Below are 17,500 nucleotides of genomic sequence, written 5' to 3' on the forward strand. Positions count from 1 at the left end.
AAACGGTCCTCACCTACAGAAACCTCTTTCTCCATGGGCTTGTGGAACTGTCAATCCGCAGTCAACAAAACGGACTTCATAGCTGGCTATGCCAACCACCTTTCGTTGGAACTCCTTGCTCTCACTGAGACTTGGATCAAACCAGAGAACACTGCCACCCCGGCTGCACTCTCCACTAACCTTACACTATCCCACACCCCTCGTCCATCTGGACGAGGAGGTGGGACGGGCCTGCTGATCTCCAACAAATGGAAATTCACCCCGCTACTGCCTTCAAACAAATATGTCTCATTCGAATTCCATGCCATCACAGTGATCGCCCCAGCAAACCTCTACGTGCTGGTCATCTACCGCCCTCCAGGCCAACTAGGCGACTTTTTGAATGAACTTGACACTCTGCTGTCCTCCATCCCTGAGCATGACTGTCCGCTTCTTCTTCTCGGCGATATCAACATCCACTTAGATGCCCCAGGCTCAGCGGACTTTTTGACCCTGATCCACTCCTTTGACCTCAAACTGGTTCAAAGCCCACCGACACACAAAGCTGGCAAAGAGCTTGACTTGATCTTCACTCGGAACTGCAGCACAGACACCCTCACGGTGACGCCTCTCCATCTTTCTGACCACTTCTTCATCCAGTTCAACGTCAACCTGACAGAACAGCCTCCGGCTCCTCAGCCGATGGTCACGTTCCGCCGCAACATCCGGAACCTGTCTCCAACGCACTTTTCCTCTGTGGTTGCCTCCGGTCTACCTCCACTCAACACCTTCTCCTCTCTGGAGGTTAATGAGGCCACAGACTCGCTCTGCTCCACACTGAGCTCGTGTCTAGACGAGTTGTGCCCTCTTACCACAAGGCCAGCTCGATCCAAACACTCTCATCCATGGCTAAATGATACCCTCCGATCGCAGCGCACCAGACTCAGAGCCGCGGAGAGGAAATGGCACAAATCCAAACTAACTGATGACCTCAAAAACTACCAGACACTCCTGGCCTCCTTCTCAGCCAGCATCACTGCTGCTAAGACGGCTTTCTACAATGACAAAATCAACAGTGCTACAGACACTCGAAAACTTTTTTCAACCTTCAAATCGCTACTCAACCCTCAGATGCCTCCACCTCCATCCAGCCTTACTGCAGATACCCTCGCCTCATTTTTTACAAACAAAGTGGTGGCAATCAGCAGTCAATTCTCTACATGCCCACTCAACGCATCGGACTCAGATACCGCACTCCTACAACCTCTAGGGACTGCTAGATCATCTTTTTCAGCATTCACGCCTCTCTCCGAGAATGAGGTATCTAGACTCCTGACATGCAGCCGTCCTACCACATGCTCGCTGGACCCTATACCTACGAGCCTACTTCAGTCCATCAGCCCGACCATCGCGCCAGCTATCACACACGTGATCAATGCCTCGCTAACCTCCGGCACATTTCCAACAGCGTTCAAAATGGCCCGGGTAACACCGTTACTTAAGAAAGCTTCTCTCAACCCTGCTCAAGTCGAGAACTACCGCCCTGTCTCACTCCTGCCTTTCTTATCCAAAGGCATTGAACGAGCAGTCTCCAAACAGGTCTCTGACTTCCTTTCACAGAACAACCTTCTGGATCCAAATCAGTCTGGGTTCAAAAGCGGCCACTCTACCAAAACGGCTCTGCTGTCTGTAACAGAAGCCTTAAAAGAAGCCAGGGCGACCGCTCGGTCATCAGTACTCATTCTGCTTGACTTATCGGCTGCCTTTGACACGGTTAATCACCGCATCCTTCTCTCTATACTCGCTAACATGGGAATCTCCGGTTCTGCTCTCTCCTGGTTTGAATCCTACCTCACAGGACGCTCGTTTAACGTATCATGGCTTGGTCAGCTATCTGCACCTCACCATCTCACCACAGGGGTCCCCCAGGGCTCAGTACTGGGCCCCCTTCTCTTTGCTATCTACACCACCTCCTTGGGACAGATTATCCGTTCGCATGGCTTCTCATACCACTGCTATGCAGACGACACACAGCTCTATCTGTCCTTTCCACCTGATGACCCCTTGGTTTCAGCACGGATCTCAGATTGCCTCTCAGACATAGCTACATGGATGAAGGCAGACCACATCCAGCTGAACCTCTCAAAGACTGAACTGCTGGTCCTCCCAGCTAAACCTACCATACACCACGACATCAACATCAAATTTGACTCCCTGTCTGTTTCACCTACCAGGACTGCAAGAAATCTAGGAGTTGTTCTCGACAACCAACTAAACTTCTCAGATCATGTTGCCTCAGTCGCCCGGTCATGCCGTTTCGCACTCTACAATATACGGAAAATCAGGACTTACTTAAATCAAGATGCCACCCAACTTCTGGTTCAGGCAATAGTCATCTCACGACTCGACTACTGCAACGCCCTCCTGACAGGTCTCCCAGCCTGCGCAGTGAAACCACTTCAGATGATCCAGAACGCGGCGGCGCGCCTGGTCTACAACCAACCCAAGAGGGCACATGTTACCCCGCTACTCATCCAGCTACATTGGCTACCTATGGCGGCCCGCATCAAATTCAAGGCTCTAACGCTTGCCTACAAAGTAGTCTCCGGTTCTGCTCCCACCTACTTGAATGCCTTCATACAGACATACGCTACCTCCAGACCGCTGCGCTCCTCAGACGAACGACGTCTAGCTCTACCTCCGGTACGCTCAGGCCAATCCAAACTTTTCTCATCTGTTGTTCCTCGCTGGTGGAACACACTGCCAGTTCCTACAAGGGCAGGGACATCCCTCTCCATTTTTAAAAAACTCCTGAAGACCCAGCTCTTTAGAGAACATCTCCTCTCATAGCAACACTTACAACAAGTCTTGCTGATCCTAGCACTCACCAGCCGTCTTAAACTGACACGTAACTGTTAAAAACAGCACTCACTGATGCACTTATTCTTACTGTACTCTAATGTTTTTGAAATTGTCCTAATATTGTGAGAATTGCTCTAAAACTTAAACTGTTTACCATGTTGTTAGTCGCTTTGGCTAAAAATGCGTCAGCCAAATGTAATGTAATGTAATGTAATGTAATGTAATGTAAAGGTTACCCCTGATTTCAAAAGCCACAAAACGTGTTCATGTAGCCACTCTGTGTCTTTTTATACCGCGATAATACCGAAAACCATGATCATTTTGGTCACTATGAGCGTGAGGTTAAATTTTCATACCGTTACATCCCTAGCTGCAGGTGTTGGTTGTTCCTCCAGATGGAAATATCCCTGAGGCGAGCAGAAATCCCAGCAGAAATGCAGGTCATCAGGTGGGAGACCCTGGTGAAGTTGTGTATCGTCGGCATACAGTGATGGGCAAATTCGTGAAAGCGAATTATCTCCCCTAAGGAGCTGGTATAAATGGAAAATAGAAGTGTCCTAAGTACTGATCCCTGAGGTACACCTGTGGTGAGATCATGAGACTGATATTTGCTCTTGCTAAGACACACTAAATGAATGTTCTTTGAGGTAGGATGCATCCTATGGAGTTCCTGGCTCAAATAGCGTAGAGAGGAGAAGGGCAACCGTTTCAACCAGACTGCAGTAAAATTAATACTGATGACTGAGCAGAGGCTTTAGCTACTTTCAGTGCTTCAGTCACAGATAAAAGGGCTTTGGTAGAATGGCCGGTCTTGAAATCAGACTGCCTAGGGTAAAGTAAGTTGTTCTGAGATGGGAAATCAGAAACTTGCTTGAACACCTCTCTAAAGAACCCTTAACAAGGAAGGGAGACAGGACTATAGTTGTGCTTATCAGCTGAAGGGAGACAGGACTATAGTTGTGCTTTTCAGCTGAATGGAAGGTACTTTTCTTGAGCAAAGGTGTAACCCTATTTTCTTTTTTCTCCTCCTCTCCTCCTCTCCTCCTCTTCTACTTTCCTCCTCTCCTCCTCTCCTCCTCTTCTACTTTCCTATCCTCTCCTCCTCTCCTCCTCTTCTACTTTCCTCCTCTCCTCCTCTCCTCTTCTACTTTCCTCCTCTCCTCCTCTCCTCCTCTTCTACTTTCCTATCCTCTCCTCCTCTTCTACTTTCCTATCCTCTCTTACCATCCCTTTACTTTTCCCCCTACTTCCTCTTGCTTTCCTCCTTCTCTCTCTCTTTTCTCCTCCCTCTCCTCCTCCCTCTCTCCTCCCTCTCCTCCTCCCTCTCCCCATTCTCTCCCTCCTCTCTCCTCCCCCTCTCTGTCTCCCTTTCTCTCTCTCCCCCTCTCCTCCTCCTCTCTCTCTCTTCCCTAATCTCTTCTCATCCTCAGGCCTGCGTAAGCACGACGTGTGCTTCCTGGTGACGGTGCGGCCCATGCTGCCGTACGGCACACGCTTCGACCGGCGCCAGCCGTTCGTGGACCAGGTGGGCCTGGTGTATGTGCGCGGCTGCGAGGTGCAGGGCATGCTAGACGACAAGGGCCGCGTCATCGAGGAAGGTAAGCAGACACTGTAGACTGTTGGTGTGTGATGTGAGCAGACACTGTAGACTGTTGGTGTGTGATGTGAGCAGACACTGTAGACTGTTGGTGTGTGATGTGAGCAGGCTCTGTAGACTGTTGGTGTGTGATGTGAGCAGGCTCTGTAGACTGTTGGTGTGTGATGTGAGCAGACTGTTGGTGTATGATGTGAGCAGACTGTTGGTGTATGATGTGAGCAGACACTGTAGACTGTTGGTGTGTGATGTGAGCAGGCTCTGTAGACTGTTGGTGTGTGATGTGAGCAGACTGTTGGTGTATGATGTGAGCAGACTGTTGGTGTATGATGTGAGCAGACTGTTGGTGTATGATGTGAGCAGACACTGTAGACTGGTGGTGTGAGCAGGCTCTGTAGACTGTTGGTGTGTGATGTGAGCAGACTCTGTAGACTGTTGGTGTGTGATGTGAGCAGACACTGTAGACTGGTGGTGTGAGCAGGCTCTGTAGACTGTTGGTGTGTGATGTGAGCAGACTGTTGGTGTATGATGTGAGCAGACACTGTAGACTGTTGGTGTGTGATGTGAGCAGACTCTGTAGACTGTTGGTGTGTGATGTGAGCAGACGCTGTAGACTGTTGGTGTATGATGTGAGCAGACACTGTAGACTGTTGGTGTGTGATGTGAGCAGACTGTTGGTGTATGATGTGAGCAGACTGTTGGTGTATGATGTGAGCAGACACTGTAGACTGTTGGTGTGTGATGTGAGCAGGCTCTGTAGACTGTTGGTGTGTGATGTGAGCAGACTGTTGGTGTATGATGTGAGCAGACTGTTGGTGTATGATGTGAGCAGACTGTTGGTGTATGATGTGAGCAGACACTGTAGACTGGTGGTGTGAGCAGGCTCTGTAGACTGTTGGTGTGTGATGTGAGCAGGCTCTGTAGACTGTTGGTGTGTGATGTGAGCAGACACTGTAGACTGGTGGTGTGAGCAGGCTCTGTAGACTGTTGGTGTGTGATGTGAGCAGGCTCTGTAGACTGTGTTGCCTGAGTACCATTTCCGCACTGATGTCCACGCTGAGACTATGTGAAATCTGAATGTTGCATGTTGGTCTGAACGCTGCAGACCGAATTCAGTCTTTAAACCCACAGAGTCTCACCAAAAAAATTAAAGCTGCAGTTGGCAAGTCTGACAGATTGAGGGAAAATGTTTAATGTTAATGTTGTTTTTAATGTTGTATAACTCTCATGCCCCTCCCCCACTACCACCGAGCACCCTCTCATCGAGTTTGTGCTCGTCAGTGCACACCAGACTGCACCAGACTGTGATTGACAGTCAGATCTTACACAGCCCTGCTCTGATTGGACCAGAAGAACCGGGAGCTGTGGATTTTTGCAAAAAAAAATAACAGGCTCTAGGTGGAGGTAGAAGTGCAGGTTTTTTTCTAAAACCGGCTAATTTATGTTGTTCTGTCGGAGCATAGTGTCGGTTTCAGTGAATATGATCAAAAAAATCTTGCCAACTGCAGCTTTAAGTAGTAAAATGTCTCTACCTACATGTGGCGTGTGTCATTAGTGACGACCATTTCCAGTTTCACGTTATTGACATGTGATGGGATCTCGGAAAACCCATCACATGGTGAAATTTCACCTTAAGATCCAGGATGTTGCTAGGAGACGGTATCCAGGGTGTTGCTAGGATGTTATCAGAATCTTGAGTTAGTGAAATTTTACCAGAGAGGGTTGAAACGGAACAGAAATCAAGGATCTCACGGAACAGAAATCAAGGATCTCATGGTAGTCTGGCATGTGTGTGTGATGCCTGCTTTACCAGAGAGGGTTGAAACGGAACAGAAATCAAGGATCTCATGGTAGTCTGGCATGTGTGTGTGATGCCTGCTTTACCAGAGAGGGTTGAAACGGAACAGAAATCAAGGATCTCATGGTAGTCTGGCATGTGTGTGTGATGCCTGCTTTACCAGAGAGGGTTGAAACGGAACAGAAATCAAGGATCTCATGGTAGTCTGGCATGTGTGTGTGATGCCTGCTTTACCAGAGAGGGTTGAAACGGAACAGAAATCAAGGATCTCATGGTAGTCTGGCATGTGTGTGTGATGCCTGCTTTACCAGAGAGGGTTGAAACGGAACAGAAATCAAGGATCTCATGGTAGTCTGGCATGTGTGTGTGATGCCTGCTTTACCAGAGAGGGTTGAAACGGAACAGAAATCAAGGATCTCATGGTAGTCTGGCATGTGTGTGTGATGCTTGAGTGATGCCTCGTGCTCTCCTCTATGGAGCAGGAATACCGTCTCCTGAGGAAGTGACATCATGGCACCTGGGAATGACAGGTGATCACTTTTTTTCCCACAGCGAGTGATCATGTGCTTCGCCGTCGGAATGTGTGACAAACACGGATACCACAACAAAAACATAGGCTCACTAATCCTAAATAAACAACTGTGTTTGCTGAAAATATAGTGTAAGATGCTCGTGAAAGAAAGATATGCAGCTTTCAAGTGACAAAAATGGCAAATTCCCAAGTTCACATTTAAACTGTTGGACATGAAAGGCCACATGGACTACAAACGAACTACAACTTGAATTTCCCCTAGGGATCAATAAAGTATATCTATCTATCTATCTATCTACAACGTGACTAACTGGGCAACTCTGTTAGTAAAATCTAGCCCCCGTTTCCGACCTCTGACTCACACATTACCTGACGTGAATGATGCGGAATGATGGCGTTTTCACTGTGAAAAAGGTTTTTCCGATGCCCATGAACGCTAGGTGAGACTGTAGGCAAGCAGGAAGGATGTGACATCGTGAGTGGAGTGAGACTGTAGGCAGGCAGGAAGGATGTGGCCCCCCAGTCCTCCTGTCGATCAATACTGCTCAGATCAATAGAGGTGATCAGCTTGGTCAGATGTAGCCCCTGCAGCAGGCCTTGCAGGCTGCCAGGGCTCCCTTCATCTTCACCCTCTCCTGCTGTTTGTTTACCTCAACAAATCAGATTCAAACAAACAAACAAACGGAATTGTAGACATCACATTCCATCAATTTATGTTTGTGTTTGTGTTTGGCAAACGTTGTGTTTCATTTTTTTCACTTAGTGTGGAAGGTCTGCATGTTTGTTTTTTTGGTGTGTTTATACTGTGTGTGTGCGTGCGCGTGTGTGTGTGTGTGTGTGTGTGTGTGTGTGTGTGTGTGTGTGTGTGTGTGTGTGTGTGTGTGTGTGTGTGTGTGTGTGTGTGTGTGTGTGTGTGTGTGTGTGTGTGTGTGTGTGTGTGTGTGTGTGTGTGTGTGTGTGTGTGTGTGTGTGTGTGTGTGTGTGTGTGTGTGTGTTGGGGAGTTGAATTTGCAGACAACGCACTTCTACCAGAGTAATGGTGTGTCAGAGTAATCACCCTCATTCTGTCTCACCAGTGCAGTCAGACCACTTCCAATTAGGAGACCACCAGCCTGAATGTGTGTGTGTTGGTGTGAGTGTGTGTTAATGATTTTATGGGATGGTGCCTCCTTTGTCCATGCACATGTGTTTGTGTGTGTGTGTGCGCGTGTGTGTTTTGATTATATTGCATCTTGTTTATGTGCTTGTGTCTGCAGTGTGCATATGTGAGTGGTTTGGTATCTTAATGTATTATGTGTGTGTGTGTAAGAGAGGGAGGGAGAGAGAGAGAGAGAATAACAGCTAGCTTCTTTAAGACACACACACACACACACACACACACACACAGTAGGGTACCTATTTCATCATGTGTTTTATAAATAGCCCCTCAGCTTGCATCTCCTCTCTGAAGGAGGGCTTGTCTGGCCTCAAGCTCTGGGCTCTGTGCTCATAAAGGAGAGGAGAGGGCTGTGTGTGTTACACAATTACACAAGTGTGTGTGTGTTATAATAAAGGAGAGGAGAGAGATGTGTGTGTTACACAGTTACACAAGTGTGTGTGTGTTATAATAAATGAGAGGAGAGGGCTGTGTGTGTTACAATTAAGTGTGTGTGTGTTACAGAAGAAGAGAGAAATGTTTGTGTTAAAGGCACACTATGCAAGATTTTCACCTTTATGAAGCCAATTTGATGGTAAACAAACTTGTAATAGGCGAATCGTTCACCTAGCATAGCTATACAGCATAGACGTAGCGATTCCCTATCGAGAAAACCAGCCATGCAACTTCCAAGAGTGGCGCCCTGCCAAAACTCACGACAATCTGAAACATCACCTTGTCAGTAGATATAGTTCTTTGGAGATAGTTTTTGCCTGTTGTTAATCCTTCACCTCTACAACAAAAACATTTGCATTGTGTACAGGGGGATAAATCGCGAGAAGTTTGCTATTTACAATAGCAGAGTAATATATAAATACATCGCAACTCTAGAGGGAGCTCTAAACTCGCCAAAAATACCTAAACCTGCATAGTACACCTTTAAAGGAGGATGGTCTTTAGTTCCATCTCTCCCGTTGTTAAGCGGGTGTATCCCAGGATTCTGATGAACCTTAGCTTTGAAACATCGCTATTTTACTTAGCCTACTGCCATGTAATAAGCTAAAAGCCACCTCCGTCATATGCTACAATGTTAGTATGTTCTAAACATCTGTATTTTACAGCTCTGGTGCAATGTGACAGTTCATTTAAACTTCACAACGAGTTCGGCGAACTAATATAAAAGTGTGATACGGCCAAAAAACTGGAACTACTTAACCTATAGTTATTACACGTTCTAAAGAATGCATGACAGTGGAAAATTCAACCAAGCAGGTGTATAAATGACACTAATGTCTTAGGGTTTGCGTGTGTGTGTGTGTGTGTGTGTGTGTGTGTGTGTGTGCTGGCAGCTGAAAAAGAAGTCCAGCAGGACCAGTGTCCAGTCATGTCCATCGCAGCGCATGCCATCCTGGGCTGGCTCGCTAACGACCAGGGGATTACGCCAACATTTGCCACCCTCCTTCTCCCACACACACACCTCTGGTGTGGCTCTGGGTCCCTGACCTACACACTGGATTTGGAGGTGTGTGTGTTTGTGTGTGTGTGTGTGTGTGTGTGTGGGTAGTGGATTTGGAGCTGTGTGTGTGGTGGGTAGTGGATTTGGGGTGGCATAAGATGGATGAGGGGGTGGATTTAGGTTGGCACATGACTGGTCGGGATGGCGAAGTGGGGTTTAAAAGGGGCATCTGTGGACCGTGGGTGACCTCGCAAGAGTAGGGTTTCACCCACATACACACGCAGGGCCCAGAGAAGAACCGTGTGGCGCATTCCTACTAAATCTTTAGGAAAGGCCAATCCCCTCTATGGGAGTCACACTAAAACCCCTGTGTGTGTGTGTGTGTGTGTGTGTGCGTGTGCGTGTAGCTAGATAGATACTTTATTGATCCCCAGGGGAAATTCAAGTGTGTGTGCGTGTGTGTGCGGTTACAGGTGTGAATCCTACAGTGGGTGTCATTAATCTGGAGTTAGGACTCGGGTGGGCTTAACATGTTTTGGCTGCTTTCCTAGGATTGCCACAGGACTGTGGCTCTGAATACCAACTCTGAGTGTGTGTGTGTGTGTCTGTGTCTGTGTCTGTGTGTGTGTGTGTGTGTGTGTGTGTGTGTGTGTGTGTGTGTGTGTGTGTGTGTGTGTGTCTGCGCATCCCATTCCTTTTCCAGAACCCCACTGCCTGCAGCTTCTCCCTGATCTTACCACTAGACTATTCCCCCGTCTCTAAATAAATGATCACAGATAGTCCCTCACAGAAGTGAGCTGAGCGGCCGTCCCACGCGTCCACTGGGAGGACCCGCCCTCCGTGGGGCTCACACACACATCCCATCAGCAGGGCTCACACACACATCCCATCAGCAGGGCTCACACACACATCCCATCAGCAGGGCTCACACACACATCCCCTCTGCAGGGCTGCTCACACATTCCCTCATAAGATTTAAGCAATTTGTTCCAGCTCACTTGGCCACTGTATATTTTTTGGCCTTTTTTATGCCTTTAAAGGAACCCTATGTAAGAAATGTATTTCAATTAATCATAAAATGGCCCTGATATGTCACTAGACATTAAGAAATCATGTTCATTTCAAATACTTCTATCACTGACAACAGTAGTCCGGCCAGGATATTGTCATTTAAAAAGTGAAGTTGCAGCCCTCAACTGATGTTGATGTTGTCATGTTGTGTTTTGGCCTGATGCGCCACCCTCCACCTATCTACTAATCACAAAGTCAATAGTGTTTCGGCATCTGGGTTGCCAGCTCTGCCAATCAGGGGGGAGGGGGAGGGGATACACCGATCTACAGTAATTTGAAAGTGATTGTAGTACCAGTTTTGGCCACAATCTTACATACGGTTCCTTTAATGACAGGACAGTGGAGAATGACAGGAAGCGAGTGGGAGAGAGAGAGTCGGGGTGGGATCTGGAAAGGACCATGAGGCGGGAATCGAACCCGGGTCGCCGGCGTACGGTGCTGGTGCCCCAGCCAGTCGTGCCACGGCCACAGTCACGTTCAGGCCACTGTTGAGCCTCAGCCCAGAGCAGGAGTAGACGTGTGTTGAGCTGTTGTGTGTTGCCATCGTCACTGCTGATATGATGTGGATATGATGAGGATATGTAAGGGATAATAGACGACACGCCGTTCGGTTCACAGAAAGAAATGTACGTTGGAGCTGGTAAAAAGGCCGGACGCGTTTGTGGAGGGCAGTTACACCTGTAAGTGCATTTCTGTCTGTGAACAGAACGCCGTGGAGTCCCTTATCCCGCTTATCCCACGGTTGCCACTCGCGTTGTGTTCATTTGCTGTTTTATTTAAACGTTTTAATCGCTAAAACTGTCTTGTTTGTAGAACTACTTCTTTCTGCCACATATCAACTCATTTCTCAACTTGCAGGACAAACTGCCGTTACTAGTTCTAAATGGATGGTCTTTAGTTCCATCTCTCCCGTTGTCAAGCGGGCATATCCCAGGATTCTGATGAACCTTAGCTTTGAAACATCGCTATTTTACTTAGCCTACTGCCGTGTAATTAGCTAAAAGCCACCTCTGTCATATGCTACAATGTTGGTATGTTCTAAACGTCTATTTTAAGCTCTAAAGCAATGTAACAGTTCATTTAAACTTCACAACGAGTTCGGCAAACTAATACACAAGTGTAATACAGCCAAAAAACTGGAGCTACTTCATATGTGTGCAAATAACCTAGTTATTACACGTTCTATAGAACGCATGACTGTGTGAAATTCAACCATGCGGTGGTGTAAGGTTCTGATTACCCGGTTGGTTCTGGTGTTTATGTTCAGGTCCGGACCCGAAGCCCAAGCTGAGGGGAGACACCAGAACGTTCCGTGTTTGGCTGGACCCAAACCAGTACCAGCAGGATATGACCCACAGCATCCAGACTGGGTCGGAGGACCCGTACGAGACCTTCAACATCATCATGCGGCGCAAGCCCAAGGAGAACAACTTCAAGGTTGGAGCAGGAGGCCATTTCCCATGATCCTCTTCACCCCAAACATCCTGCATGTGCTCCCTGTCTTAGGAAGGGGGCGGGGGCACACACACACACACACACACACACACACACACACACACACACACACACACACACACACACACACACACACACACACACACACACTACACACACTACACACACACACACTACACACACACTACACACACACACTACACACACACACACACACACTACACACTACACACACACTACACACACACACACACTACACACTACACACACACACTACACACACACACTACACACACACACACACACACACACACACTACACACACACACACACACTACACACACACACTACACACACACACACACACACTACACACACTACACACACACACTACACACACACACTACACACACACACACACACACACACACACACACACACTACACACACACACTACACACTACACACACACACTACACACACACTACACACACACACACACACACACACACACACACACACACACTACACACACACACTACACACACACTACACACACACTACACACACACACACACACACTACACACACACACACACACACACTACACACACACACTACACACTACACACACACACTACACACACACTACACACACACTACACACACACACACTACACACACACTACACACACACTACACACACACACACACACACACACACACACACACACACACACACACACACACTACACACACACTACACACACTACACACACACACACACTTTGAGTGATCAATCATGAGTGGCTCAGAGGAGACTGGGAGCTGTTGAGGGGAATTACCACAAGCTCAAGGCTCCCGATGCCATCACCTCCACCCGCCCTAAAACACACACACACACACACACACACACACACAAGCAAAGTGCTCCTCTGAGCGACCTTGTGCTGAAAGGGCTCAGACACACACAGAGTGACCTTGCACTGCTGTGATGCTACCCATAGACACACACATATATACACACACACACGCACACACACAGAAAGAGATGCACAGTTGTTGAACACTCACACACATAGACATTTCTCTCACTGAGATAAGCAGAACCTGCCTGCATGACCGGATCTGGTTGCACTCTTTAAGAACTGACCTCTCCACACACACACACACACACACACACACACACACACACACACACACACACACACACACTCACACATTCAGATCAGGTTGCACTCTGCTGTCCTTGTCCTGTCTTTTAGGCTGATTTATATATTCTCTCTCTCTCTTTCGCTCTCTTACACACTCTCTCTCACTTGTTCTCTCTCTCTCTCTCTCTCTCTCTCTCTGTAGTTCTTGACTAGACTCCTTCTATGTGGAGTCACTCGGAGGGGGTAATATCCAGAATGTTCTTGACGAGGCGCTTTCTGTTTAAAACTCTGAACAGTCAGCAAAGAGAGGTTTCAGCATTAGTGTGTGCGTGCGTGCGTGTGTGTGTGTGAGAGGTTTCTGCATCAATGTTGCTATGCACGTTTCTGCCCATCCCTGAAGATGGGGTGATGATCAAAGGCTCCTGGTCTAAAATAAGCAGAGAAGCCTTTTTATTAATAGCAGACAGGCTCGCATGTGTGTGTGTGCGTGTGTGTGTGTGTGTGTGTGTGTGTGTGTGTGTGTGTGCAGCTGAGTAGGGGTTGGGTCTCTGGTGAATCTCTGATAATAATGCCCCAGGGAGATCCTCATGATGCTGTGATGGAGGTGGACAGATCCTCAAAACCAGAGCGTTTTTATTTATTTATTTATTTATTTATATAGTTAGTCTTTTCTTGTCTTGAAGCACCACGCAGGTGCTGGAATCGGAGTTTCCTGCCATCTCCGTGGCGACGTGACGTGCCTTATCTCGGTCAGACGTGGCGGTCGGCTGCTTATTAACTTCTGGGGTTATCAAGCTGCGTCGGCTCCAAATTAAAATTTGACGGCCACTTCAGACTGCCGCTCCTTTGGGAGGAAATCTTGTTGAAGTGCTCTCCCTCTCTACCTTATTAGCACCAGTCAACCAGGCAGCTACAGCTCCTCATCCCACAAGAAGAGTGAATAACAATGGCCCACTAGCACGTAACAATGGCCCACTAGCACGTAACAATGGCCCACTAGCACGTAACAATGGGCCACTAGTACCTAACAATGGCCCACTAGTACGTTTCAAGAACATTTGTTGAAGATGCTGTGCATAAAACCATCAAATTAATAGTTATATTATCTTATAGTATAAGTAAGAGTAAGAGGGTTTGTAATTAGTAATAGTGTAAGTAAGAGTACAATGGTTTGTTCCTGCAATGCAGTTTAGCATGAAGCTTTAAGATAATTCAGAATTCATCATAGTCATGTTGTCTGCTGTATTGACGCAAAATCTCATAAGTGCAGTAGTTATTAATCAGAATGCTCATTAAAAACATTCAAAAGAGCAACAAAAAAAGAAGGGTTTGCTCATATATCTCTCTGAAGTATTCAAAGGCTCTTTGCCCAACATCATCAGTGAAGAGATGGAAAGGATTAGTTTCCCCTGATGAGGGGATTTGGAGGTGATGTCATGTCGGTCTGTGTACTGGCTGTGCCTGTTGGAACTTTGTGGAATGTCGTGATTGTTTGTCTTGGTTACTTGGTTCCGTCTCGGAATCTCGTTGTGTTCTGCCTCAGAATCTTATGGTGTTCTGTTTGTGGAACAGGCTGTGCTGGAGACCATACGGAACCTGATGAACACCGAGTGCGTTGTCCCTGACTGGCTCCATGACATCATCCTTGGTTACGGCGACCAAGGCAGCGCCCACTACTCCAAGATGCCCAATCAGATCCCCACGCTAGACTTCAATGACACCTTCCTGTCCCTGGACCACCTCAAAGCCTGTTTCCCTGAACACCAGGTCAAGGTCACGGTGGATGACCCAGCTCTTCAGGTTCCGCCCTTCAGGTCAGTTGGCCAAATGTCAGGATGGGATGAGGGATGGTGCAGTTCTTCACACACATCACCAACAGAAATAACAGGTTCCTTGGCTTAACTCCCATCTGTGATCTCTTTCCCTGTTTAGAATCACGTTCCCGGAAAGCAAGAGGTCACAGGAAGTGAAGGGGAAGAAGAGGAAGGCAGATCAGGATGAGAGTGAGGAAGAGGAGCGGGGGAAGGACGAAGATCAGACTCTGCTGGTGGAACCTCATGTCATCCCCAACCGTGGACCTTACCCCTATAACCAGCCCAAACGGTAAGCACCATCATGCCCCTATAACCAGCCCAAACGGTAAGCACCATCATGCCCCTATAACCAGCCCAAACGGTTAGCATCATGCCCCTATAACCAGCCCAAACGGTTAGCATCATGCCCCTATAACCAGCCCAAACGGTAAGCACCATCATGCCCCTATAACCATCCCAAACGGTAATCATCATGCCCCTATAACCAGCCCAAACGGTAATCATCATGCCCCTATAACCAGCCCAAACGGTGATCATCATGCCCCTTTAACCATCCCAAACGGTAATCATCATGCCCCTATAACCAGCCCAAACGGTAATCATCATGCCCCTATAACCAGCCCAAACGGTTAGCATCATGCCCCTATAACCAGCCCAAACGGTAATCATCATGCCCCTATAACCAGCCCAAACGGTAATCATCATCATGCCCCTATAACCAGCCCAAACGGTTACCATCATGCCCCTATAACCAGCCCAAACGGTAAGCACCATCATGCCCCTATAACCAGCCCAAACGGTTAGCATCATGCCCCTATAACCAGCCCAAACGGTAATCATCATGCCCCTATAACCAGCCCAAACGGTTAGCATCATGCCCCTATAACCAGCCCAAATGGTAATCATCATGCCCCTATAACCAGCCCAAACGGTAATCATCATGCCCCTATAACCAGCCCAAACGGTAAGCACCATCATGCCCCTATAACCAGCCCAAACGGTAAGCACCATCATGCCCCTATAACCAGCCCAAACGGTAAGCACCATACCCCTACAACAACCAAACCAAATGTTAATGGTAAGCCCCATCATGCTCAGTTGAACTAGCTCAGTACTCATCAGTCCTCATTTAACTAGAGTAGATGTGAGCTCCAAAAGCTGAACATTTGCTCCCCAGTAACTGACCCCATACTTGAGTCCAGTGGGCACCCGATCAGTCCCGAAAGCAGGCGTATCCCTAGCCCAAGACATGACCCCCATAACCCTGATCAGTCCCGAAAGCAGGCGTATCCCTAGCCCAAAAACGACCTCCATAACCCTGATCAGTCCCGAAAGCAGGCGTATCCCTAGCCCAAAAATGACCTCCATAACCCTGATCAGTCCCGAAAGCAGGCGTATCCCTAGCCCAAAAATGAGAAAGGTTGGAGGTCAATCTTTCGTGAGGTCTGTGTTTACAAACACAAAGTTTGTCTCAGGTTCAGCTCTATGGCTCTCCCAAACACACACACACATAAACATGCACATGTGTACACACAGCAAACACACACACAGCAAACACACACACACACACACACACACACACACACACACAATACCCCTCGTCAGTTTCCATCACACTCCACTATCGCCATAGGCACAGAGTCAACCACCTGCCTTTTGTTGCCTACCAAACACTTGCATGCGCACACACAAAATCACACACATGGTTTAACATGCTTACATAAGTATGTAGCCCTCAGGTGAGGGGGTATTTTGGTTTGTGGTGGGGGGTGGAGGCTGTCTGGAGGGCACATCTAAAGTTGACCCACAGGAGCTGAATCTATTGTGTCAAAACACACACACACACACACACACACACACACACACACACACACATTCTCCTTAAACCTGTTTACACCCCTCCACCCTTCAGAAGTGTCCGCCCCCCGACTACAAAATGTTGTTTTTGTCCAGCGCTTAGTCTCGTCATCCTCACTTCCCGCTCCACAGCTCGCACGCTTCACCTCGTCTGCTTCTCACTTCCCGCTCCAAAACTCCAAAGCTCGCCAACCTTATCTCATCTGCTTCTCACTCCCCGCTCCAAAACTCCAAAGCTCCACAGCTCGCACGCTTCATGTGGTCTGCTTCTTAGATTAAACGCTCCAACAGCCCCAACAGTCCGACAATCAACTTGTTCTAGTCAGACAACACTGTAATTCAACCAGATTCCTCTCCGAAAACCTTTGAACTGGACTCCTCTGATGCCCTTTGATGTGGAAGTTCATTAATACGCCCAGAGGGGTCTTTCCTGGCGGGGGGGGGATTAAAGCTGACAGCCCGTGCGTGGCGTTGATGGTGGGGGCCTGGTTGTTCGGGCCGGGTGTGTTAAACGGTGTGTGTTTATCGGGCTTTGTAAATATTAATGGCCGCTTTGCTGTGCGTTTATAGGAACACCATCCCCTTCACACCCACACAGATCGAGGCCATCCGAGCCGGCATGCAGCCTGGACTCACCATGGTAAGACACACACACACACACACACACACACACACACACACACACACACACAGATATATATGTAAGAAAGCACAGATATATATGTAGGCACTCTCTGCTGCCATACCAGTGCTAAATCCCCACTCTTCAGTTCAGTCTTTGAGTTGTTAATGT

General features: G+C 47.9%; 1 protein-coding gene across 2 annotated transcripts in view; it reads left to right on the forward strand.

Annotated features, from left to right (window-relative positions):
* aqr (aquarius intron-binding spliceosomal factor) overlaps positions 1–17,500 on the forward strand; it is a 120,231-nt gene that overhangs the window by 27,624 nt on the left and 75,107 nt on the right. For both annotated transcript variants that reach the window (XM_076295580.1, XM_076295581.1), the window contains 5 exons: positions 4,272–4,439; positions 11,695–11,864; positions 14,609–14,850; positions 14,969–15,139; positions 17,278–17,347. In XM_076295580.1, coding sequence (XP_076151695.1) covers positions 4,272–4,439; positions 11,695–11,864; positions 14,609–14,850; positions 14,969–15,139; positions 17,278–17,347 — 821 coding nt within the window. The remainder of the gene's footprint in view (positions 1–4,271; positions 4,440–11,694; positions 11,865–14,608; positions 14,851–14,968; positions 15,140–17,277; positions 17,348–17,500) is intronic.

This window comes from Alosa pseudoharengus, unplaced genomic scaffold (genome assembly GCF_046254945.1).
Source record: "Alosa pseudoharengus isolate Yale_2024_CS ecotype anadromous, Long Island Sound unplaced genomic scaffold, YU_APseudo_1.1 YU_APseudo_1.1_scf_2, whole genome shotgun sequence".
Lineage (NCBI taxonomy): Eukaryota > Metazoa > Chordata > Actinopteri > Clupeiformes > Clupeidae > Alosa > Alosa pseudoharengus.